General features: G+C 41.0%; 1 protein-coding gene across 3 annotated transcripts; it reads left to right on the forward strand.

Annotated features, from left to right (window-relative positions):
• The first annotated feature begins 568 nt into the window (after positions 1-568).
• Positions 569-24,252, forward strand: ranbp2 (RAN binding protein 2). Of its 3 annotated transcripts, none has more exons than XM_035912799.2 (30): positions 569-791; positions 4,312-4,379; positions 4,468-4,579; positions 5,829-5,981; positions 6,280-6,510; positions 6,669-6,802; positions 7,286-7,481; positions 7,727-7,867; positions 7,995-8,154; positions 8,270-8,451; positions 8,796-8,992; positions 9,480-9,603; positions 10,158-10,319; positions 10,711-10,848; positions 11,140-11,271; positions 11,425-11,652; positions 11,755-11,838; positions 11,982-12,123; positions 12,262-12,356; positions 12,441-16,929; positions 17,341-17,418; positions 19,347-19,523; positions 20,333-20,419; positions 20,612-20,787; positions 20,969-21,209; positions 21,678-21,764; positions 21,864-22,021; positions 22,106-22,379; positions 22,562-22,917; positions 23,168-24,252. In XM_035912799.2, exons 1-30 carry the CDS (start codon positions 720-722, stop codon positions 23,471-23,473), a joined length of 9,180 nt encoding a protein of 3,059 aa, XP_035768692.2. In that variant the 5' UTR covers positions 569-719; the 3' UTR covers positions 23,474-24,252. The 3 variants fall into 3 exon arrangements, with proteins under 3 accessions (XP_035768692.2, XP_006802464.2, XP_035768693.2); XM_006802401.2 differs by having other exon boundaries at positions 20,978-21,209; XM_035912800.2 differs by lacking the exon at positions 17,341-17,418.
• Positions 24,253-25,532: the final 1,280 nt, after the last annotated feature.

Here is a 25,532-nt window from a genome sequence, read left to right on the forward strand (position 1 = left end):
CTCCATCTGGCACCAACAACCACGTCACATGCAAAATCACCCAAATCACGTCTCCATTCTGATGCTCAGTTTATAATGGGTGATGAATGTGTGTGTAGCAGATAAAGTTCAAATGGGCATTGCATATCACAGCTTTTCCTCTGACAACTGCTACTCATTCACGTGTGCAGAGGTTTTGATGAGAACACTTTGGAATAAATCAGGTGACTAAAAAATGTTCTTAAAAACAAAATACTTGACTGAAGCTTAACAACAGAAACAAACAGGAAAAATCTGCAAAGGTATAAAATTACTTACATGCCTATAAAAATGGGCATGATATAGCATGATTTGTTTAAGTTAATAGTATTGGTTACACATATACAGGGTTTAAATATCTGTTTGTTTAATTTAATTTATGTAACAAAAGTTAGCCAAAATATTTATCAAATTAAGGATTAAGGCTTAATTGTTGGAGAATTTAGGATTTTCAGGTATTTGTAACAGAACCCTTCAAACTGAAATGCGTCAGTCTGCGTCAAACTGAATTCTTGTTCTCATTGGTTAAGAAGTCACGTGACAGCTGCCATTTGACGGCATTGAGACTGCGCAATACCATCATGGGGAGTTTACGTCAGGCGAGCTGATGTTCGCGTCAGTTTTGTTTTAAATATTTAGTGAATTTCTGGTTTTCTATGTGTCACATTCAGCCGCTGTAGAAGCCCCTGACCTTGGAAGCTATGCGGCGAAGTAAGGCTGAAGTGGACCGTTACGTTTCCTCTGTACAGAGTTCCTCTCCCTCACTCAAAGAGGTAAGTTAAGCCCGCCGAGGCTAACGTTAGCATGCTGCTGCCATCATGTCAGATCAGCCGGTATGAGGTACGACCTGTTCACATGTTCAATGAGCACTCGTTGCTTTTTTAATTATGATGACGGTATTTCGGTTGACTCATATGTCGTTCTCTGTATAACCCCCGTCCCCGGATAGTCTTAAAGACTATACCTAACCGGCCGGCGTGATGACGCCCCGTCGTGTCCTCCCCTTTATACTCGGGAAAATGCGCGGCATGGGATCCCTTGAACAGCGCCAGCTAATCAGCTATGCTAGTTAGCCACGACAGCGAGACAAAGCTAGTTGGATAGGGTGTGCAAGTTTCATTTCTCTGGAAAAGCGAGGTTTCGGTTCAGAAAACAATTAAAAATGTTCGTTGCTTCATCGTATCAGGAGCAGCAAGCCTAACTTTGTTGAAAAACTGGTGGTTTTAGCTTAATTGCAACCAGACTTGTCTGTTAATCAGGCACAGTTCCAAGGTTTCTTGATTTGTTTTCGTTCTTTTTAAGCATTGTTTATTCGTTTATTTATTTGGATCGCATGTCACGGGGGAAACTGTTACACCCACAAAAAATCAGAATATTTAATGAGAAATAAATGCAGTGTAAGAAAACATTGAATGCATCAGAATTCAGGCTTATCAACAGTCTGAAAGACGCTTAACTAATAGTGATTAGTTCGAAAGTGTACTGAAAGGACAGAAAATGCAGAAATATATGTTAGTGTTATTATGAGATCGTGATAATTTGTTTTGTAGATATCCTTTTAATGTTGCAGCTGAAAATGTTGGTTTAATTGCTTATACATATCTACACCTACACCATGGCAGCATAATATGCTAGTCGATCAGTCAATTACTTGAGTAAATGTGGTGCTATGTGGTCAGTGGTCCTAACCATGCTCTCAAGTTGCTTTACCTAGTCAGGGTTTTGTTTTTTCGTAATTCCAATGATATTTTGGTCTTACATCAAAGTAAAGTCATCAGGATTGTGTTGTTTTGTTTTTTGTTTTTTTTATTGATGTAGTGTGTGTGGTTTAATGTACTCAAGCTTAGAATACACTTTGTGTGCTTAAGATCAAAAGTAATTTAAAAAAATGCACGGCCCTCTAGAATAGAATAAACCTTTATTATCCCACGAATGACAAATTTGGGTGTTACAGCTCTTAGAGCAAGGGGAATATAAAGTATAAAAGGAAGACACAGAGTGGTCCTACATACATAAGCAACTGAAGTTCGTGTATATATACAGGTAACAATGTACAGAAATATGTATTGGTAAAAGTAAAAAAGTTAGGCCACACAGACTCTGTCTTAATAATTTGTGGTCCCGTTGTGCTTACATGCATAGTCACCCTCCCAGAGGCTTGTTTTCAGTTGGGAGAAACCTTGGTATTGTAAGATTAACAGTCTAGCCCAATGGTATTTGTAGAGTTGCACCAGTAAAGCCAAAAATGTAGTTTTGTTTGACAATAGATTCACACTACTACACATACCTGCAAAATGTCTCCTTGTGCATTTTGTTGTGTACAGTAGTGTGTGTAGTCTGGTGACATTTGCCTGAAGAATTAAATCACAAGATTGGGTGTCATGCTGTTCAGAGCTTAAACCTGTATTCTCATCAGCAAAATGCATTCCTAAACAAACATACAGAAATTAAATGTTTTTGTGATTTGTAAGTAAAATTTAATTATGAATAGATGGGAATCTATTTTTAAAAAGTGCGTTACAGGGATTTTAAAAATACATCAGACAAAAACAACGTATTGCACAAGAGCATTACCCAAATGCCTGTCTAAATAGATGAATTTTCAGCTGTTTTTATTTTTTACTATAAAGAAACCAAAGAGTCATAGTGCATAGAGGGGGAGGTAAACTGTTCCACAGTTTTGACACTAAGGTTTGGAAAGCGTGATCCCTCTTTGTTTTGAAATGGGTCTGTGGAATAGCCAGAAGAGCACTATCTACTATCAACTTATTCTGCGTTGTTCACCTGACACTGAAAAAGTCAGTGATAATTAGAGCAGGGCGATATGACCAAAAATATTTATCACGATACACATATGAAAATTTGCGATAACGATATAATTGACGATATAACTGACACTAGACAAAATACTTTACAACTCCACAACTTTATTAGTGCAAAATAAAACCATCAATGTATTTTCACTTAAACAAGCAGCTGTTTTTTATGTCCATTAAAGTTATATAAAAATTTAACAGTGCAAATTCCTTGCTGACAGTTTAACCAAAAGGCATTTCCAGTGGAAATTGGCCGACATATCCTCAGCATAACCATGTATAATATCCACAAAACTTAAAAAGAGGTTATACACACACAATACGGTAATATTATGTTGAACCACAGTAAGTATCACTCCGCCAGGCTCCTGCCTACGATAGCCGTAATGCTCCGACAATCCATCAAGCGGTGCGGCTTCATAGCTTAGCAAAGTCGTATGTAACATTTGACAGATTTGACAGATTTTCGAACGCCATGTAGCACATAAAATCGTTTCAAGGTCAGTAAACACAACCAGAATTCATACATAAGGCTCATTGGATTATAAGGGGCACTGTCGATTTTCAGAAAAATCAAAGGATTGATTTTAAGTGTGCCGTATTTTCCAAAAAACACGGTAATAACGACGGCCCGCTAGCATGCGCTACCAAAAATAGTGCTTTGTTGTGTGTCTGAGGGACGAAAGCTAAACCAGTTCCACACCACTGAAGTTGCAGCATTTTTACAAACCAATTCTGGTTCATCCGTTTCATTCAACGATTTGCTTTCGCCGCCATGCTTTTTCCGATGTGTGCGTATGAAAACAAAGGCACTGCGCATGCGCGTTTTACCCATATTCTATCGCGATATTTCATTTTTCTATCGTTGCCCAAAATTATACCGGTATTACCGTGAACGGTATGATATGGCCCAGCCCTAATGATAATAGTTGTAGTGTGGTGGGTAGGAGAAGCTAGCAGTAAATCTGACAATGGGTAATGCTGTAATCACGATGGCTAAGATGTTACTAACTTTAGCCCCTGGGAGGAATAATTTCCCAAAACTACAATTTAGTTAATTCCTCAGGATAAAAGATGTTTTGGTTGTTTTTTGTTTTTTGTTTTTCTTCTTTTTGCGGGGGTGGGGTGTGTAATACCACAAAGCTGATCACTTGATCAAAACTGGATAATGAACAAAAGTATCTTTCACTATTCTGATGTATTCCCACTTCACAAACTACTTGAACCATCTATAAAAATTATGGATGTGCATGATTAACTAGGCATTGGCAGCTCTGTCTGCAGGATTTTTTTATGGCTAAAAATGGGCCTTTGGGTTTGGGTATTGTTACTAAGCAGGTACTGAGTACTGGTGAGTATTTAAATCCCAGTAAGCCAGATAACTCTTCAGGACATGTGTAATTGCATCTTCTCACTATCATAACAAGATGAATCCATTTCCTCATCCTGGTCCACATATTTTTTTTTCTCTCCACAGAAGCCAGTCAAAGGGTTTTTATTTGCTAAATTGTACTTTGAAGCAAAGGAATATGATCTTGCAAAAAGGTAAGCATGTGAGCCTCTCCATTGTTTTGACCCAATGCTTGTGTGTCGCTATATTGTTTGTAATTCCTGTCTTTCATGCTTTTCCTAGGCATGTGTCAGACTATCTCAAGGTCCAAGAGAGGGATCCTAAAGCACACAAGTTCCTTGGACAGCTCTACGAGAGAGAGGGAGATATCAACAAAGCAGTTGGATGTTACAAGGTAAAAAGAACATCTTAGTGGAAGCATTTCTCCCTTTAAAGGTGTGTCAGAATGTGGTTTAAGAAATCATAAGATTCAGGTATGAAATGAGGAAACATTGTTTAAAGGACAAAATGATGAACAGCTTCCACAAACCCTGTATTTGCTGTCAGTTACAATCTTTGATTTTCAGATTCAGCTTCCTTTTGTTTGAGAAATCAGAAAGACGATTGACCTAAAATTCCTCCAGTTGTCTATGTACATAAGTGAATATGTGTGTGGGTTTAAAAACTGCTCTATAAGTGCTGTCGGTGCAACTGCTGATTCATGCTCACACCAATTTAAATGGACCAGCCAAACTCGTATATATTTACCTGGACACGAAAGGGAAAATACCCACATGCATTTTGAATAAATTTGGTTAGTTGTGATGAATGAATATAAAAAAAGTTAAAAATAAGTATCCTCTTTGTTACTATGGGTAATTTCCCACAGCAAACAACAAGGCTTTAGATGTGATTTCTGTCTGCCTTTTGGTGTGTGATTCTTTTTTCTTTTTCTTTTTTTTAAATGCACTGGGTAGTCTATCAAACTGAATGCTAAATGCTCTTTGTTGTTTTACTTTTTAAAAGATGAATCACCAAGCTCTCTCTGACATTCGGGAATCAATAATCAGCTTCCCAAAGGCACTGTTAGGTTTTATTGCTATAGCATCAAATCTAGAAGATGAATGATGACAGAAAATTGAGAAAAATAAACTGTGATTTATTTGCTCTCCCTTCTTGTAGCAGTAACTTTTAAGAACATTAAACTCACCTTGAGGGAGTTTTTTACTGATTCATTCGCACCTGAACACTAAAACTGATGTGTACTGTAATGAAGCTGGTTCTCAGTTAATGAGCTGAAACACAGTGATTCAGTCAGTGCTGAGACTCATCAAAACACTATCAGCTATATAATTGCTGTACATTTCCAATCTTTTTAAATGCACTCAAGCTGTGCTCTGTCCACCTGTGGGAGGTGAAAATGGCCCACTTAAAACACAGTTTTTTATGCACAGTTGGCTGACTGTAGTGCAACCTGTTACTTGGACGTAAACGGCTCCAGTTGCTGCTGTAATAAAGAAATTAATAATCAGCACCGTGTGAGAAAGAAGAGGAGGTGATCAGTTTTTAATTCCTTAGCATAAAGCAGGGAGAGAGAGAAAACTGACAGAGCTTTTGATGCATATGTTCAGCTTCAGACTGAATGTTTTTTGCTTTTATTGCAGCGGTCGGTGGATTTGAATCCAGCCCAGAAAGACCTGGTGCTGAAGGTTGCAGAGCTGCTTGTCAGTAAGCAGGAGTGTGACAGCAGGGCAGAGTTTTGGGTGGAGAAAGCTGCAAAGTTGCTACCAGGAAACCCAGCGGTTTTCAACCTTAAGGTGAAGCTCCTCCTTTCTTCTTTAGCTCCAGTAACATCCACTAAACATTGCCTTTGTCAGCTGTGAAGTCATTTGATCCCACTATTTTAGGTTGTTTAACAAACTGTTGTCTACTTCACAGCCTGATCCGTCCATCACTTTGCTTAATATTCTTAAATTAAAATTTCCAGTTTCATGAGTGGGAGTTTTAATGTCATTTAGGTTTACAAAAACAGTCCAAGAAGAGGGTACAACTTAATTAAAAGTAGAAAGAATGCCACACTGAATGTCTTCTGTTCATTGCCACTGCTGCTTTTAGGAGCGCCTGTTGAGTCGTCAGGGTCAGCAGGGTTGGAACCAGTTGTTCGACCTCCTTCAGACCGAGCTGGCAGCGCGGCCGGCTGACGCCCACGTGAACGTGAAGTTGGTTCAGCTGTTCCGTCAGGATGGCCGGCTGGAAGAGGCTGTTAAACACTGCCTGGCTGCTGAGAAAAGAGCCATGCTGCGCAACAGTCTGGACTGGTACACTGAGGTGGTGTGCACACTGAAGGTTAGTATGGACTTTGCACTAGTGTCCTGCTAAATTAAAGTGTACCTGAATAGGCAGGACCAGTATGCTTTAAGTACTTCTATTTTGGGCCTTATACTCATCCTCCCACCTTTATAAGTGCATAAACTTTTCTAAAGAATGGATGACCTTTGTTTCAGGAGTACCTGGATCAGCTCAGCAATGAGAAGATGAGTCGATGTATTCAGAGAGAGCTGTTGTTGGCCCGCTGCAGCCTGCTGAGAATCACACTATCTGAAAGCAGCGTGCAGCCAAGTGTAGATGCACTTAGAGAGTAAGTCGGGTCCTGGATTGTTCAAGAGAACTGGACTAAAATCTGAGGCTTGTTTTGTTTTGTTTTTTAAATTAAGGAGTAATTTACAACCTAATTTCTCCCATGTATTCTGGTGACCACGTGTCCTTGTAGTAAAGTTTAAAAAAACCCAAAGTTATATAGTTAAAAGTTAACATTCAGATTCTTTTCCTCAAACATTACTGATGTCAGAAAAACTTGCCAACCTCATAAAATGTAATTGAATCACATTAAGTTCTGGTCTTTAGTAAAAGTTCAGTCTGTTTAGGTGTAACAGGTTGTTTTGTCGTTGTGTTAGGCGTTGTTTGCACCTGATCTACAGGAAAGAGAAGCAAATAAGACTATTTACAAGTCAAAAAGGCAAATTGTTGCAGCTGTTTCAACAAAGGCTAACATTGTTGTTGTTAGTTGTGTTTTTAGCATTCCAACTTTTTTGTAAACTGTTCATCTGCATTGTGCTTGTAGGTTTGACCAAGCTATGCAGGAAGTGAGCAGCGTTGCAGGCCACAGTGCAGACGAGCTCCTTGAGGTGTTTGTGGAGATGAGAGGGCACCTCTACCTGCATGCAGGCACGCTGCTGCTTAAGCTGGCTCAGGATCGCCAACAAACCTGGAGGGCTGTTCGTGACCTGGCTGCACTGTGCTACCTACTGGCATATCAGGTAGTGACACACCAAATGAGCAGATTCATTTACTTATTTACTTATGTTGTCATTACTTTAAATATATTCCAGTAGTTGTACCATCGTGCAACTGTGCTGTCCCTTTTACCTTTTTTTTTTTGCCTGACTTGCAAAGGGTAAAGGACTGAACAGTTCTATGAACTTGTTCGGGACCTAGTCGTGGTCTTTCAGTGAACGCTATGCAGTTTTGTTTTTGTTTGTTTTAATTAAAGTTTTTCCTCCAGGTCCCCAGACCAAAGACAAAAGTGACCAAAAGAGATCAGACTGCCCCACAGCTTCTGGAGCTGCTGGCGAATGACCGACAGAGCCAGGCCGGCCACATGTTGTTCAATCTGAGTACAGATTCATCTGCCTTGATCAGTGAGGTCTGACCTTGGTTATACGTGATTTCACATGATTCTCACTGAAGTGTTCCTATGTCAACATGAACATCAATCATTCGTGCGTCAGTGTTTAATTATATTATTTGTTTAATTATTTTTCTCTTGGTAGGTGGTGGAAGCTTTCGGGAACCGGAGTGGTCAGGACTCCCTGTTTGACCTCCTGCGGGGTCCGCAGGCCTCTGCTGGATTATCTTTTATCGCCAATGATGACATTCATTCCCTTACTGCCATGGCTCCAGAGCTCTCTCAAATGGCCAAATGGGACACTGGTACGAACCAGTTAGCTACCTGAATACTAAAAAAAACAGTTCTGTTTGTTTTCCCCTGAAGTTAAAGAAGCATTTAGTAGTGACTAGTATAATAACTTTGCTGCTTTCTCTTTAGGCTCCATCTTGCTCCACAGTGGTCAGTTGCAACATCTGAGCTGGTTGGGACTCCAGTGGAACTTTCTGGACCAAAGACCACCGCTGCGGGAATGGTTGCAGCAGCTCTTTCCTCGGCTTATGCTGGAAACCTCTAAACTAGATACCAATGCGCCAGAGTCAATCTGCCTGCTGGACCTAGAGGTAAGGTGGTGCTGCTCCTGCTCTGTGTGTACTGGTCTAACATACTCTGTAAACTTCCTCCTGGCTAAAGCACAGAAAAATGTATGAATAGATAAAAAGTTTTACTTCAATGAAAATCTGGATCTTGGACTTCTGGAGTTTTTCCTGTTGCATTTTGGTTCATTTTCATGAACTTATGTTGGCACTTTACTTACAGCAGGCTGTGGAAAAGTCTTAGGAGACAGAATGAAGTAAAATTAAACTTCGACAGGCCAACAGCACTGCTTTTAATTTATAAACACAGTTTTGTTCTGGTATTTCTTTCAGTATTAAAGTTTTGTTTCTCTCGTGTTTGCTCCATCAAGGTGTTTCTATATGGTGTGGTGTTCTGTAGCCACTGTCAGCTTCAGAGGATGGCAAAGATCAATGCTGGAGTCAATCAGTCACAACAACAGCTCTTTGAGCCTCGTTGCCTCCCTCTTCCTCTCCTCCGCCTCTTGACCACTGACAGACAGAGGGAGTGGTGGGATGCCATCTACAGCCTCATTCACAAGCGAGCAGCGTGAGTACTAGTGCTGTCGAGAGCCAAATGGAGCAAAAGGGATATGATTGGTTATTGTTGTGTTTACTTAAACTGATTTAAACACTATTTTGAGGATCTCTCCCGATTTGAATCTAGTTTGTTTCAAATTGGTGTTGTCTTGTTCCTGTATGTTTAGCTCTGTGATTTATATAATTGCATAACAACTCTCTATTCTGGTTTTCAATTTGTTTTTTGATGGATTTAGCCATTTTTTTCCCTCAGTATTTCCCCAAAATGGTTCATATCAGTGGTCATTATCTGTAGTCTGTTTTAAATCTTAGAAAACTGTGCTTAACAGGGCTAAACTCATTTAAAAAATACATTTCTAAAACCTCATTTCATTTCAATAAGTGATATGAACCTATCAAAACAGTACATTAACATTTAACTGCAATTAATTTATAGTCCCATTATTGGCAATGTTCATATATTCAGTGTTTTTGATGTGTGGCCTTTTGCTTTGCAGACCTGGTGTGTCAGGAAAGCTACGAATGATTGTGCAGCATGGGCTGAGCACATTGAGAGCTGGAGAAAAACATGGGCTTCAACCAGCACTGGTCATCCACTGGGCTCACTGTCTTAGCCAGACGGTACAGAAACACACACATGCATACACTGTTTGCTTAAACTCAGTGAGTTGCCGGATGGTAAAGTGATTAAAATTCTAATGTATCTCTTTTTGAATGCTTTTTTTATAAAATAAGGCATTTAGAAAGTCCCTTGTACCTTTTTGTATTGTAGCTTATAATGGGAAAACCAGCATATTCTGACTGTGCTGCATGAATGTCATCAACTTCCTTTATTTAATACTTACTTTATTAATAAGTAAGTCCATATGCTTTAAAAAGACAGCAGTCATCTACAGTCACAAGCTGCACTGACAGTTAAAAGCATGTAGGTAACTCGGAGCTCTCTCGGCTTTCACACCTGCTCCTTTCTGTCACTCAGTCTGCAGCTGCTAAACAGAATTAAGTGCAAGATGTCCAAACAGCCACATGTGCCACTTCTTTGGCTGTGTGTCTGCTGGATTTAAAACCACTAAGAAATGAGTTGTGACAAAAAGCTTCTGTGTACCATTCTGCTCCTGTGCCAGACTCAATCTCTGTGTGGGTTTTTTTTTGTTTGTTTGTTTTTTAATAACCAGGGGGATGGAGTGAACTCCTACTATGACCAGAAGGAGTACATTGGCCGCAGTGTCCACTACTGGAAAGTTGCCCTTCCACTGCTGGAGAAGATCAAAAACAGACGCAGTATACCAGAACCTCTTGACCCTCTCTTTATACACTTTCCCTCCAAAGATATTCAGGTTAATAATGTTCTCAGTTCTTTTTGCATCCAAGTAGAGTTGTCATGTTTAGCCTCAGGTTTAGTCCCTAAAGACCTTGACACTTTCAGCTATACCTGAAAATCAGTTTGAGTTTACCTCTTTGTTTAATGATCTTGCTGTGGTGACATATTGTAGTGAAATGCTTTCATTTGCATTTAATCCAGAAGTGTCAGGTCAGAAAGGTTTGTGTGAGTTTCAGTAAAGGATTTTAGGTCAGCACTTCACCTCATTGGGTCTGTAGAAATCTCACAAAAACTAACCATAGCAAATTTTATGTCCTCACATTAATAGAAGTTATTTTTATATTGAAGGATTTGCCACCAAGATGTACCACGTTGGTTCATAAATTTATGTTTTGTGTTCCTTTCAGATTTCTTCTGTGAAAAGTTATGAAGAGGAAGCAAGGATAGCATATGCAGTTCTTCTTGACATTGAAGGGAAAACAGAGGAGGCCATTTCTACCTTGGAAAGCATCAATAACATGTCCTCCATCTGGCATTTAGCTCAGGTAAGCATAAAAAATATATACCTGGATTTATTGTTCACACCACAAGAAGCACTTGGGTACTATGGTTTTTGTTTGGTTTTGGTTTTGTTTTTTTGTTTTTAAAGACACATTTAAGAGATAGACTTGGACACAAAAACAAAAGATTTAAAAACCAGATTTTCAAATAATATTGACTATTAAGCCTCATACAGCCTCTGTTATGTGGTTTCAGATGTTTCAAGTTAGTGGTTCTAACACTTGTAGAGGTGTTATATAGAGTGTATAGTGATTTTATAATTTATTTTTTGGCAGATCTATCAGCGGCTGTCAGAAGAGGCCAGCAATGGTGTTGAGGAGACTCAAGATAGGTGCATCATGTTCTTGAGAAAGTTCAGGGCATACCTGTCAAAGATCTACAGCGCCAATGCAGATGACATTGAAAAGGTAAGTCCCAATATGGAAGAATCAAAAAACAAAAACTATAAATTTGTACGACTGATGTTTAACTTGTGACACTTTATTTTGTTTTGGGGTTTGTTTGTTTTTTGTTAAAGTAGAAGCAGTGTGAAATTAAAGTCTTAAGTTTTTCTTTCCCAGCTGCCTGTGTCTATGGAGGAAGTTGTGGACCTCCTAAATGATGTGAACCAGCAGCTGGGGGAGAACGGGGAGGTCATGGATGAAGAGGATGAGAAGGAAGAGGGGGGCCTAAGAGGACCAGCCCACTCCAGCCCTGCTCATCTCGGCGAAACTAGTGCAACCATATCCCACATTAAGTTCTCCACTCCCTCTCCAAACAAAAGCATTGTTTCTCCTTCAAAAAGACTGGTAGGTCCATATTGTTATTTATTTAAATGACTCAGTTTTTGTGTTTTCAGTCAAACACAAAAGACAATTACTCTTTATAATTCATTCACATCCCTTGTTTAGATTTCTCCCAAAACACAACCTCATTGGGTGGAGGACCAGAAGAGTCTTCTTCAGATGTTGTGTCAGCAAGTAGAAGCCCTTAAGGTCAGAATTCATTTTTAAGATAATATTTTGTAACTTTGTCCCTTGTTTTTAAACAGTGATCACTGTTACTTGTTGTGTTACTTTCAGTTTGGATTAAATCAATACATTTCAGATTGAGTTCACATGATGCTCCTGTTTTACAGAACGAGGTTCATGATCTGAGACACAACTCATCAGGCACTACAGTTTCTCCTCACCATAAAATGTATGGCGAGACTTACGGGGCTGAGGGTCTGCAGGAACCATTTACCCCGGTTCAGTCCTATCATGGAGCCCCCCTAACAGGTCAGTATGATACGCGGATCTGAAACATGATTAATTGTATATTTAAACACAAGATTTAATTTACTTGGTCATCTTTACCAAAGCAGTTGAGTGACATAAAACATTTTTGGATGTCTTTTCTTTCTTTTGTTTTTTAAGTTGCCACCACAGGCCCCTCTGTGTACTACAATCAGTCACAAGCTTACAACTCTCAGTATCTCTTGCGCACAGCAGCAAATGTAACCCCCACCAAGGTAATCATCATTTTAATGCTGAACAAGCTTTAATGCTTTAAAAAATGGAGTTTGTAAGTTTATTTTTATTCTATCTTCACACAGACCCCAATGTATGGCGTAAACCGCATGCCACCTCAGCAGCATATGTATGCCTACCAGCAGCCCACGCATACACCTCCACTGCAGACAGCCCCAGCCTGCATCTACCCTCCTCAAGAACAAGTCTTTGGTGCACCTCTGCGGTTTGAATCACCAGCCACAAGTCTTCTTTCACCCTATGGTGAAGATTTTTATGGCCAGAGTGTTACCCAACAAACCAGTAACCCTACCTTACCTGAACCTGGCTATTTCACCAAGCCACCTGTAGTCCCAGTTCAACAACCAAAGAACATTGAGGGAAAGCCCATGGACTTTGGAAAGCTCTCCTTCAGCCAGCAGGCACCCGCTGAAGTCCCCAGAGTGCCTAGTTTTGGTACAGGTGTAACTGCCCAGTCAACACCCTCACCTGCTTTTAAATTCAACTCCAATTTTAAATCCAATGATGGTGATTTTACATTCTCAGCTTCTCAAAATAAGCACAGTGAAAGTTTGCTTGGCCTTCTCACATCAGACATTCCCAGTAAAACAGACACCGTTCCAGAGAAACCACAAACTCAGGAGCAGCCCACCACCCAAACGGGCATCTTCACCTTTGGAAACAAAAATGTTACCAGCTTTTCATTTGTTGATTCTGCACAGAGCACAGCCACTGGAGGCCTGTTTGGGAAAGTGGATCAACCATTTCAATTTGGGGACATGTCCAAGCCAGCGTTTGGAATGTCAAAGCCTACAGCAGAGCAGGAACGGGCAGTGGAGAGTGACAATGATAGTACTCATGCTGAGGAGGATGAAGATGGGCCTCACTTTGAACCTATTGTCCCTCTTCCCGATAAGGTAGATGTGAAAACAGGTGAGGAAGAAGAGGAAGAGATTTTCTGCACAAGGGCAAAATTGTATCGATTTGACACAGAGGCAAAAGAGTGGAAGGAACGGGGCATCGGCAATGTTAAAATCTTAAAACACAGCACTAAAGGCAAGGTCCGCCTCTTAATGAGAAGGGAACAGGTCCTTAAGATCTGTGCAAATCACTACATAACACCTGATATGTTGTTGAAACCAAATGCCGGCTCTGATAAATCTTGGGTATGGAATGCTATTGATTATGCAGATGAGGAGCCTAAACCTGAACAGCTGGCCATCCGTTTCAAAACTGTAGATGAGGCAGCACTTTTCAAAGCCAAGTTTGAGGAAGCCCAGAAGATTGTACTCAAATCACTTGACAAGACAAATCAACAGGAGAGGAAAGAAAAAAACGTGAAAGATTCTGAATCGATTGCAGCCCAGTTTGCACTGAAAGAAGGAGAATGGGAATGCTCTGTGTGCTGTGTAAGAAATAAACCCACAGATGTACGGTGTGTATCCTGTCAAAGCCCTAATCCCAATGCCTCTTCAAAGCCAGACATTCAGGCTGCTGGGGAAGTTAAACCTAGTTCTTTTACGTTCAAATTTGGCACTGATTCAGCAAAACCAAGTAGTTCTGGCTCCACATTTACTGGATTTGGTGGTTTTGGATCTTCTGTAGCCTCTTCATTCACATTCGGTCTCAGCTCCTCAAAACCTGCAGACACTGGTTCCAGTACATTTGGTGGCTTTGGAGCCCTACTTACCAGCAAACCAGGGCAGTGGGACTGTGAATCATGTTCTATAAAAAATGAGGCTAATGTAGACAGTTGTGTTTCTTGCAAAGCTCTTAAACCCTCGGCTAAAACAGCTGCCGCAGCACAAGCTGCACCAGCTGCTGGTGCACCTGCAGCACAACCCGTTCTGTCCAGTGTTGACTCTGTTGGGGTTGCTGCCAAGTTTAGTAAGAAGCCTGGACAGTGGGATTGTGATGTGTGTGAAGTAAGAAATGAAGCCTCTGCTGGTAAATGTGTATCCTGTGGAAGTCCAAACCCTGCTGCTAAGCCAACAGAGGGGGCTTCATTAGGGTCAAATCTTCCAACAGTGTCGGGACCACAAGCTGATTTTGCAAAGAAAGATGGGCAGTGGGATTGCAATGCCTGTCTGGTCAGAAATGATGCATCAGCTGCTGAATGTGTTTCCTGCAAAGCTCCAAATGAGAATGCATCTTTAGCAGCTAGATTTGGTAAGAAGGATGGAGAATGGGACTGCAACACTTGTCTCGTGAGAAACGAAGCCTCTGCTGATAAATGTGTGTCCTGTCAGACCCTAAATCCTAACGCTAAAAGCACAAGCAGCACTAGTTCCTCATCGTCCTCCTCAAAATTTACCTTTGGAACAAAGAGTTCGTCAAGTCAGCCTGCTGGAACTGGATTTACAATACCTTTTGTAAGTGGGGGCACCTTTCAGTTTGGTCAGAGCAAAGATAAAAGCTCACCTGCTTCTTTCAAATTTGAAGCTCCCCAGACTGGATCTAGTACAATCAGTTCGTCAAGCTTCTCTTTTTCAATGCCCATTGGGCCTGGTGGCTTCAAGTTTGGTGTTCAAGACCCTCCAAAAGAATCCCCTTCAAATGATAATCAGACTCAAACTGGGTCAGCCTCCAGTATGCTCAAAAGTATAGCTGACAAGCACAAGGAGAAAGAAACTGTTTCTACACCCTCAGTAGAGGAAACAGAGGAAGAACAAAATCCATTAATATCTGGAAAAGCAAATACGTTCAGTTTTGCAGACTTGGCTAAATCTGCTGGAGGAAACTTTCAGTTTGGCACAAAAGATCCAGAATTCAAAGGTTTTTCTGGAGCTGGTGAGCAGTTGTTCACATCATTCCAAGCAACCCCCACCAAGACAGAAGCCTCAAATGAACTGGAGGATGATGATATGTATAAAACAGAGGAAAATGATGACATCCAGTTTGAACCAGTGATCCAGATGCCTGAGAAGGTGGACCTGGTAACTGGGGAGGAGGATGAACAGGTTCTTTACTCCCAGCGTGTCAAACTGTTTAGATTTGATGTGGGTACCAGTCAATGGAAAGAGCGTGGTGTGGGAGTTCTCAAATTCCTGAAAAACACTACAAATGGTCGGCTAAGGGTGCTGATGAGAAGGGAACAAGTTCTCAAGGTTTGTGCCAACCACTGGATCACCACCACCATGAACCTTAAACCCCTGGCAGGCTCAGACAAAGCCTGGATTTGGTTGGCCAATGACTTCTCTGATGGAGATGCTAAACTCGAACAGTTAGCTGCCAAGTTTAAAAGCCCTGAGCTTGCTCAGGAGTTTAAGGAAAAGTTTGAAGAGTGTCAGAGGCTTCTCTTGGACATCCCTTTACAAACCCCCCACAAGCTGGTTGACACAGGTAGAACAGCACACCTCATTCAGAAGGCAGAGGAAATGAAGTCTGGTTTGAAAGACCTGAAATCATTTTTGACTGACGAGAAAACAAAGATAAAAGACAATGACACACAGGGAGATATTGCAACAGCTGGTGACATTTCAAGCCTTGTAATCAAGCCCCAAGGTGACACCACCGGCCCTACCTTGGAGTGGGACAACTACGACCTCAGAGAAGATGCTTTAGATGACACGGCTGACTCGTCCGTCTATGCCTCCCCTCTTGCCAGCAGCCCCCTGAGAAAGAACCTATTCCGCTTCGGGGAATCCACTGGTGGGTTCAGCTTTAGCTTTCAACCTGGCATCAGCCCCTCAAAGTCTCCTGCTAAGCTCAACCAGAGCAGAGCTTCAGTGGGTACTGATGATGAGCAGGATGTCACCCAGGATGAAGAGCGGGACGGCCAGTACTTTGAACCTGTGGTCCCCTTGCCAGATTTGGTGGAGACTTCTACAGGAGAGGAAAATGAGCAGGTGGTCTTCAGTCACAGAGCCAAACTATATCGCTATGATAAAGAGTCAAAACAGTGGAAGGAGAGAGGAATTGGAGACCTCAAGATCTTGCAGAATTATAACAACAAACGAGCGAGGTTGGTAATGAGAAGGGATCAGGTGCTGAAGATCTGTGCCAACCACTGGATTAGTCCAATCATGAAGCTGGAACCTATGAAGGGTGCAGAGAAGGCCTGGGTCTGGAGTGCTTTGGACTTTGCTGAGGAAGGAGAGGGCAAGCTTGAGCAGCTGGCTGTGAGATTCAAGCTGCAAGAAACCGCAAATACATTCAAACAAGTCTTTGAGGAAGCCAATGTTTCTCAGGGAAAAAAAGAACTCATGACTCCAGTGACATCTAGAGTGGTTGCACCACAAGACAGTGGAACACCAGGATCTGCAAAGACCACTCCAGCTGTATGTGGCAAAGCAGCCATTGCCGTTCTTGAAGAGACAACTAAGGAACGTACTGAGCTTCCTACAGACACTGGATCAAATGCATCTGCGTCACACAGTCCTGTCAATCCCGGAAAGACTGTGGTGTCTCCCCCAAAGTTTGTTTTTGGCACTGATACCCTTCAGAAGATTTTTGGCTCTCCTAAATCTCATTCTGAACCTGAGCAATCTACAGCATCTGGTTTGAAAGCCAACGACTCTGGTTATACTGCCAAGACTTCACTTCAAGTTCCTGCATTCAAAATCCCAGAGAAAGGTAAGAATAAAAAAGGGAGGTCTGAATTATATTTGCATTACTTTTGAATGAGTATCTCAACAGTTTCAGTTCATTTCATTTTTACCCGATCGTCCTATTTCATCTGCATCTCACTGCTTCATCATTGCCCACACCTTTCATTTTTAACTGGAACACAACGTGTATTTCCTCCGTCGACATGCTCCCCTTTTATATTTGTTTTGCAACATGCACATTTAGTGGAAGTTTTAGAGACAAAAAACATGACTATACTGCACATATTTTACATATCCATAGGGTTAATAACATTGTTATCAAATCAATCATTGCACAGCTACAGTATTTCACATTTTTCAGTCAATTTTGGCATTTTCTGATTGACACCAGCCTCACAATTAGTCTCTCTTCACTCAACAACCCACCATCCTTTAGGGCTGGATTTTAGGCTTTTCAAAGATAACCCAATGGCTTTTTGGACCAGCTCATCAACCACCCAATTTGAACCCCCAGGTACTCTAATCACTGCAGTGTGTGTTAACACTTCTCAGCTGTCACGTGACTGGCCCTTACTACTACAAAGAAATAACCTGGATGCACGGAGTGGAGGGGGGAAAAAAAGCAAAACGGTCAAGCTAATGTGTTGCATGCCAAGTGTGTGAAGGTGCAGTTTTTATTGTTCAGTAATTTTAATTGTAGTTCTTTAAGTAGCACTTGTATCACAAGATTAAACAGTTTTGCACGCAAGTAATGCAAAAAAGCAGAAAATATTTAATCTGATTTCATCTGAATCATCATGGAAATGGTGTTTAAAGCACTGAAATATTTAAGGGAAAAAATAAAACTTGGAATTAAATGTAACAATCTTTTCATTTGAGTGTCATTTTCATAGTGTGGCTCGCAGTTTTGTTTATATTAGCTGAAAGTAGATGAAAGAGAGGTAGCCCCTGTGTCTGAAGGGTGAAGCTGAAATGTAACTGCACTGTTTAGATTGACCAGGAGGGGGCAACTATTCTGGTTGCGGAAAGAATTTAGATTGTGTAGACCTGAATGGGAAAATTACAACCACTCCCTTGATCTATGACATCAGTAAGTAATTTCTTGAAGATCTCAGTCGCTAGTTTTTAGCCTCATTGAACGTCACGTTTCATATATTCAATCTGGAAATTGGTCTACGTTAAGGGGTGTCAAAACAGGAACAGGCAAGCAGCTTTTTTTTTTTTTTTTTTTTTTTTTTTTTTTTTTTTTTGACCAAATGTCAGTGAAGTATAGGCACTTGTACAAATTGTGTGAGTCGGTATAAAAGATGGACGTTTCTTAAAAGCAACTTCAACACAGAACATTACAGATTTCTATTTAGTGGCCACCAGGGGGCGCCCAGTAGTTTCAAAATGATTTGGGTTTGAATAGAGAATCACTTTCCTGATGCCTTTATGGGCTCAGTTGCTAGTATCAGATTATACTAATTATAACATTAACTCAATTTTGGAGCAGGGTTAACCACAATTAAAGATCTGTCAACCATAAATTGTTGACCAGTGAGCATTCAGGTTTGCAGCCAGATCAAATCCTTGTTTTGTCACATTCAGCTTTAAAACACCTAGATAATGAAAGTCCTCAGCTCGAGGCTTTAACAAATGGGTGGCATCATGGCTGGATCCACACTTCTCAACTTGGAGAGAAGTGTGGACCTCAACTCAAAGCTTTACAAACTGGTCAGTGACTTCATGGTGGCTACATCCATCTCTTATAGACAATCTGTACAAAAGGGAAACATGTAGGTTCTTTGATTTGACTTGGCAAAAAACAAATGTTCACTTATATTTATATTATTCTTTCATTTGAGTCTTCAGTCTGGATTGAAGGTCTTACACTGCGCTTCATTTCATGTCCTGTATATACCAGAGAGGCCAAATTAAAGAGTACAGCAATGCCACAATTGCAGTGTGGGGCAGTTAGACTAGCAGCAGAAAGGTCTTCTGAAAGGTGAGCTGAGAGCAAAGGGCGTTGCTTTAGAGAGGAATGTACTGTGCAAACGTCACATGTGCCATTTTTAGTGCTGGGTCTGTAGCAACAGCATGGAATGTAATTCCTCATCTGGTTTGATTTCTCGCAGTGATGTTTACCTCAGCAAAGGCTAATTAGAGTTAAAGCTCAGGTATTTATGCTGTTTAACGTTACGATACCATGTGTCCAAGAGTAAGTGGTGTAAACGAGACCATGCAGAAATACTCTGCTTATAAAACATGTCTCACTGTTGTAAATCAAATGCATGATGTTCTGTTTTGCTGTGCATGATTTTGTGTGGGTGTGTGTGTGTGTGTGTGTGTGTAATTAACACCTGTGGTTGCAAAGGCTTTCAATTTTTACATTTTGGCCTGTCTTCCAACAGTTCTTTCCCAGCCTGACTTGTTTACTCCTATCATATCCATCTATCATAGGATCCCCTCAGGCAGAGGGAAGCAGTGCTGGGTCGGATGAGGATTCGGAGGTGGAGATTGTGTACGTCAGAGAACCCACAGCTGAGCAGGCAGCTTTAGCTAGGAAGCTCCAGCTGCCCATCACCTTCTTCTGCTACAAGAATGAACCAGGCTACATCAGTGATAACGAAACTGATGGTGAGACCCAAGATATGGAACGAGGGTTTGTTAAAGTGAACATCAGCGGTTGTACATATGACTTGCTGAAATAAATCTGCTTATTTGTGAATTGTTAACATTCCCAGGAGACAATGTAAGAAAGTGAGAATGCTAAAGGTTTGGACAGAAATGGATACCAGTGTTAAAAATAACAATATAGCACATAGATGCTATATAGACATTTTTTGTTAGCTTTTCAGTTTTTATTCCTTTCTTTTGAACCCCAAAAAATGTATCCAGTGCAAAAATGAATGTGACAGCCGAAGTGCTGCTGGCACTGGTAAATGTCACCTTATTTGACAGTTTTGAGAAATAAGGGTGGTATAAGAGATGTACATGACTCTTTTTTAATAATTGGTAATTTGTTTTGAATATTTGAACTGCTCCCACATATGATGTAATGAGCTATTAGAGCCACAAGGTAGCAGTAGTGCACGGTAGTTCTCTATAAGGATATACATCTGTCCTGACATAAATATCAAAGTGGAACCTTAACCTTAATTAAAACATGTTTTTTGGAGTGAATTTTTATTTAAATTTTATTAATTGAAACTGTAATTTCTGCTTTTATAAGACAAACTAGTAACTGTCCCATTCAGAAAGCGAAGAAAGGACTTATTGGACTTCTTGTTTGTTTGTTTGTTTGGGGGGGGTTCTCCTTTGACATCAAAGTTCAGTAATGCCTTTTTGGTTTTAAATCTGAAAATTCATTATGGGTTGAAGTCTGAACAAACGCTATAATTTTCTTTGCAAACATAATTAAAGGAAACATTTGTTTTAAACTTCAGATGAAGACTACGAATCAGCAGTGAAGGCCTTGAATGGAAAGCTCTACCCTGATCCTCCTGAGAAGAACGCTGCAGCTTGTGGTGATGGTATGTAGTCTAAACCCTGTTACATGTTATTATATCCAACTCATTTTTCAAAAGACAAATGGTTTGGTTTAATTCTGCTACTATGTTAAAGGCTTTTATGTCGATCTGTTATAGTCATACAGTCCAAAATTTGTGTACCTTAATAAATGTTATGTTGATTTTGAGTCTAAACTTGCTGTTTGCTGCATTCAGAGTCAGACTGTCAAGTGGTTTGGGAGAAGAAGCCAACACCAGAGGAGGAGAAAAAAGCCAAAAGCCTCCAGCTTCCACCCACCTTCTTCTGTGGCCTGAGCACCACGGACAGCGACCCGGACCAGGATAAGCCTGAGGACTTTGAGACAGAAGTCCGCAAAGTACATGAAGTCCTGGTAATGGCTCCGAATTTACATAGATAATTCAAATTATACAAGCAGAGAACTCAACTTTTGTTTTTAAAAAAACAAACAAATGTTAACTTTTTAAATTATTTTACTCTGTCAGTAATACTCAGAGACATCTTAAGATGGGTATTAATTTGGAACATGTTATTAATTTGGAAATGTGTATCACGTTGCTCAGTTAGACAAATCTAACGAAGCCTCCAGCAGTCCTGCTGTGACCCCTGAAATGCCAGCATCAGGGCCATCATCCAGCAGAGCAGAGGCTGCCGACAGCACATCTACAGCAGACAAACAGACCACAGCAACTCCAAGCAGCAGCTCTCCCATTGACCTCTCAACTAAGAAGAGTGTCGAGCTGGAGTCCAACACTGAGAGTAAACCTGCATCTTTGACTGCTACAACAAGTGGAGGTAAAAAAGTGTGAAAAACGGCATAAGTATTTTCAAATGAAACATAACTCTCCATCTTCAGCCACATACTTGATGGGTTTTCGCTCCAACTTTTAACTTTAATTTGAAAAAAAATGTTAAAATGAGGAGCTAGTTTAGATGATAAATATTGAATACATTTTTGCACAGACAGAATTTTCAGCTGAGGGTTTCTTTTATACTCAGAATGTTTCTGGGGAGTTATTATGAAGACTTATTCAAATGAGTTACCCCAAAATATGATTTTAAAAAGGCTTTTTTCCCCTGTGAAGGTTATAATTATGGTACCATCTTTTCAGATATTTTCATTTATCACTCTGAACACAGCTTGATTCTAATATGCTTCATGACCTTAGAGAATACGTCATCCCTGTATTAACCTTTTAACTTTGACAGATATGGGGGGGAAAGGCTTTAAAGTATTTAATGTCTTTGTTTTTCTGGCTGTAGACCTCTCCACCTTTGGCTTCAATGCATCTGGCTTTTCTTTTGCCGAGTTGGCCAAAAATACAGATGGATTTGCATTCGGATCAAAAGGTTGGCTTTAACATTAAACATTTTCTTCAGTTGTTTATCTGGACTGTTGTTTTGTTTCACTGCTAATTATTTTAATTTTCCCTTTAAAAAAAAATGTAGATGCTAATTTCTCATGGGCAAATGCTGGAGCAACAGTGTTTGGATCTGCAGTGACCTCTCAGCCTAAAACCAATGCTGATGAGGAGGGAAGTGATGAAGAAGAAGGAGCTCCTAAAAATGTGGACATTCATTTTGAGCCCATAGTATCTCTGCCCGAGGTACATAAATGTCCTAAGCCCTAACATTTTAGTACAATTAGTAAACTTGTATTTATTTTCCATAAAATTGTATTTATCACTCAGGTGGAGACAAAGTCTGGAGAGGAGGACGAGGAGATCCTGTTCAAGGAGCGCGCCAAACTGTATCGATGGGACCGGGATATCGGCCAGTGGAAGGAGCGCGGCATCGGTGACATCAAGATCCTCTTCCACCCAACCAAACATTTCTACCGAATCCTGATGAGAAGAGAACAGGTGCTGCGGGTTTGCGCCAACCACAACATCTCAGAGGCGATGGAGCTCAAACCCATGAACGCCTCAGCAAACGCACTGATCTGGACTGCCACTGATTACTCAGGTATACATACAGCATCGATGTGATGTTGTATTGTGCTGCCTTGTGTGATTTGTCTGTAAATACTCACTAATAATCATTCATCTTGGATTTTTAAACCACTTGCATGTGTTTATTTCTTAAGGCAACATGTGGATTGTTCTTCACCTGCTCTCTTTCTCCTCGCCCCCTTTTTGTTTATCCAGATGGCGAAGGTGTGATTGAGCAGCTGGCGGCCAAGTTCAAAACCCCTGAAATAGCCGAATCCTTCAAAAAGACCTTCTGCGAGTGTCAGAACCGGATGGGCCAAATTGATGGTGATGCTTCGTCTCTGTGCTCGCCACAGATGTCCAGAATTCAGGAGCACTCCAGAGACACTAACCCACGGGTGTTCCTCAAGCTGGCAGCTGATGGCCAACCTCTGGGCACAATCACTATAGAGCTGTTCTCACATATTGTACCCAAAACTGCAGAGAACTTCAGAGCTCTCTGCACTGGTGAGAAAGGCTTCGGGCTGCGGGACTCCATCTTCCACAGGATCATACCAGATTTCATGTGTCAGGTGAGGAAAGATCAGGGTTTGGACTTTCAAGATCAGATGAATGTAAAACTTGTTTGATTACAACAAAGTGGAATTTACTCTGGGTTGACAAAAATACACCCTGGTTGCTGTTTGTAATCATAGCACAGCTCTGTAGTTTGATGTATGAAGTATTTTATTGATGCCATGACAAATCAGTCCTGTTGTTTAAAAGAAAACTTTCAGGAGAAAATCTCTAACATCACTAACAAGTGCTCCATTGGTCTTTCAGGGTGGTGACATTACCAAGAATAACGGCACAGGAGGCAAGTCCATTTACGGCGACAAGTTTGAGGATGAGAACTTTGACGTCCGGCACACAGGCCCGGGCATCCTGTCAATGGCAAATCGCGGGCGCGACACCAACAACTCGCAGTTCTTCATAACCCTGAAGAAAGCCGAACACCTGGACTTCAAACATGTGGCTTTTGGCTGGGTTCGGGATGGCATGGATGTGGTGCAGCAGATGGGAGAGCTGGGCTCAAAGGCAGGCACTCCCACAAAGAAGATCATCATCACAGACTGCGGACAGCTGTAGCGTTTTAATGTTAAGATGAAGCTTTACGGCTTGGTGTAGGTTATTAAGTTAAGATCAGCTGAGACTCTGGATGAGAGCAGTGTGTACCCTGTGCAGTACTTACATTCCTGCTAAAACGGAATCTTTAGTCACAAGGCACCGATCAAAGGGCTGCTGGTTAAGTTGTTCGTCACAGAAACTTGTCCACAGTAGCCTTGAATTAGATATTCTTTCACTGTCCTGGCACATTCACAAAAACAGAAGTGAGTTGGTAAAGGAGTGGAGGCTTTTGGAACAAATGTTGTAAACTTTTGCACTTGCGTCTTTATCATCTGTCAATAAATTCTCGTGTGTATTTTGTGTGTATAAATGTACATGGACTATTTTTTTTTCTTTTTCTAAATGTTTGTTTCTCCTTTTTGTCTTGCATGTGCTCTGTTTCAATGCAGTTGTTCCCTCCATGAGCTCCACTCTGGTATTTTTTTCCCCCTTTTTGAACAAGTCTTAAGCCACTGCTCCCCTGCCTTTTCCTCCAAATGCTGCCTCCCTGTACTTTTAACTGTTGGGTGCCCAGAGGATTTTTTTCTGTTTCAATTGATTCCACAATGCAGGTAATTGGACTTCATATGTGCCCATGCAACCTGAAGTAATCTCACTTTGTGGTGGCTCAATGATAATCTGGTTTGAATTTTACAAAGGGGATCCATTTCATGTATAGTTTGAGAGAAATAAAGGCTGAAATGGTGCCGCTTGTACCAAAATATGCTTATTATTAAACAATAAAGTTGCTTTACGAATAATCGATGGTTTTATGCCTTGTCTTTGTTGACTTCATTTTGCTCTGATACAGTTTGCAGGTTCACTCGGGGTATTTTTAGACTTCTATGGACTTTATTTCACCACTTAAAAGATTTTGCATTCAGGTATTTAATGTGACAACGTGGATGAGCATCAAACTATTTGGAAACTGGAAACTTGCACTCTTTCTTTCCATTACCACTGGTATTTTTAATTCAGAGCTTAAAGTAGTATAACCTTAAAGCGAGTAGTTGCATTAAGTCAGGGGTGTCGAACTCCAGGCCTCGAGGGCCGGTGTCCTGCAGGTTTTAGATAATACCCTGGGTCAACACACCTGAATCAAATGATTAGTTCATTACCAGGTTTCTGGAGAACTTCAAGACGTGTTGAGGAGGTCATTTAGCCATTTAAATCAGCTGTGTTGGATCAAGGACATCTAAAACCTGCAGGACACTGGCCCTCGAGGCCTGGAGTTCGACACCTGTGCATTAAGTTGTCTACAGCAGGGGTGGGCAACTCCAGGCCTCGAGGGCCGGTGTCCCTGCAGGTTTTAGATGTCCTTGAACCAACACAGCTGATTTAAATGGCTAAATTAGCTCCTCACCATGTCCTGAAGTTCTCCAGAGGCCTGGTAACGAACTAATCATGTGACTCAGGTGTGTTGACCCAAGGTGAGATCTAAAACCTGCAGGACACTGGCCGTCTGGGCCTGGAATTGCCCACCCCTGGTCTACAACCTGTATATAAAAGATCCACTCTAGACTCAATGGTTGAGTGTTGAGTTAAGCCATAAAGCTAGTCAGATAATTGCAGCATTAAAAAGAAGTTTGGGCATTTTTGTAATCTGTCATGCACAAAACATAAAGCCCCAGTGACACAGGGCTAGAGACAAGCAACCCCCCTGAAAACTATGGTTGTAGTTTGCTGCCAATTGCTAGTTAGAACTGGCTGCAACAAATATGGTACTACACCAAAAACCTCCTTGCAATTCCTCAGGTTGGTGTCTTTCATGCAAGCTACACCAGTAACTGCTAACAACAAAAGAAATCTAAAGGCTTTTGCTGCAGCACCCCTTAATTCTCCCCAGGAACAACTTGTAAACTGGTCAGGGAACACACATCTTCCCCCAGCAACTAATGGTTCCTGGGGGCGATTGCCGACTGATATTCAATGATTGTGTAAAGATGATTCTTGAAATGAGAATTTGTCCACCATGGAGGTTGTCACATGGGGAAAATCTCAAAGAAAGAGCCTCAGAAGAGCTTCAGATCATGCAACAGAT

This window comes from Neolamprologus brichardi, chromosome 16 (assembly GCF_056152115.1).
Source record: "Neolamprologus brichardi isolate AB-2024 chromosome 16, ASM5615211v1, whole genome shotgun sequence".
Lineage (NCBI taxonomy): Eukaryota > Metazoa > Chordata > Actinopteri > Cichliformes > Cichlidae > Neolamprologus > Neolamprologus brichardi.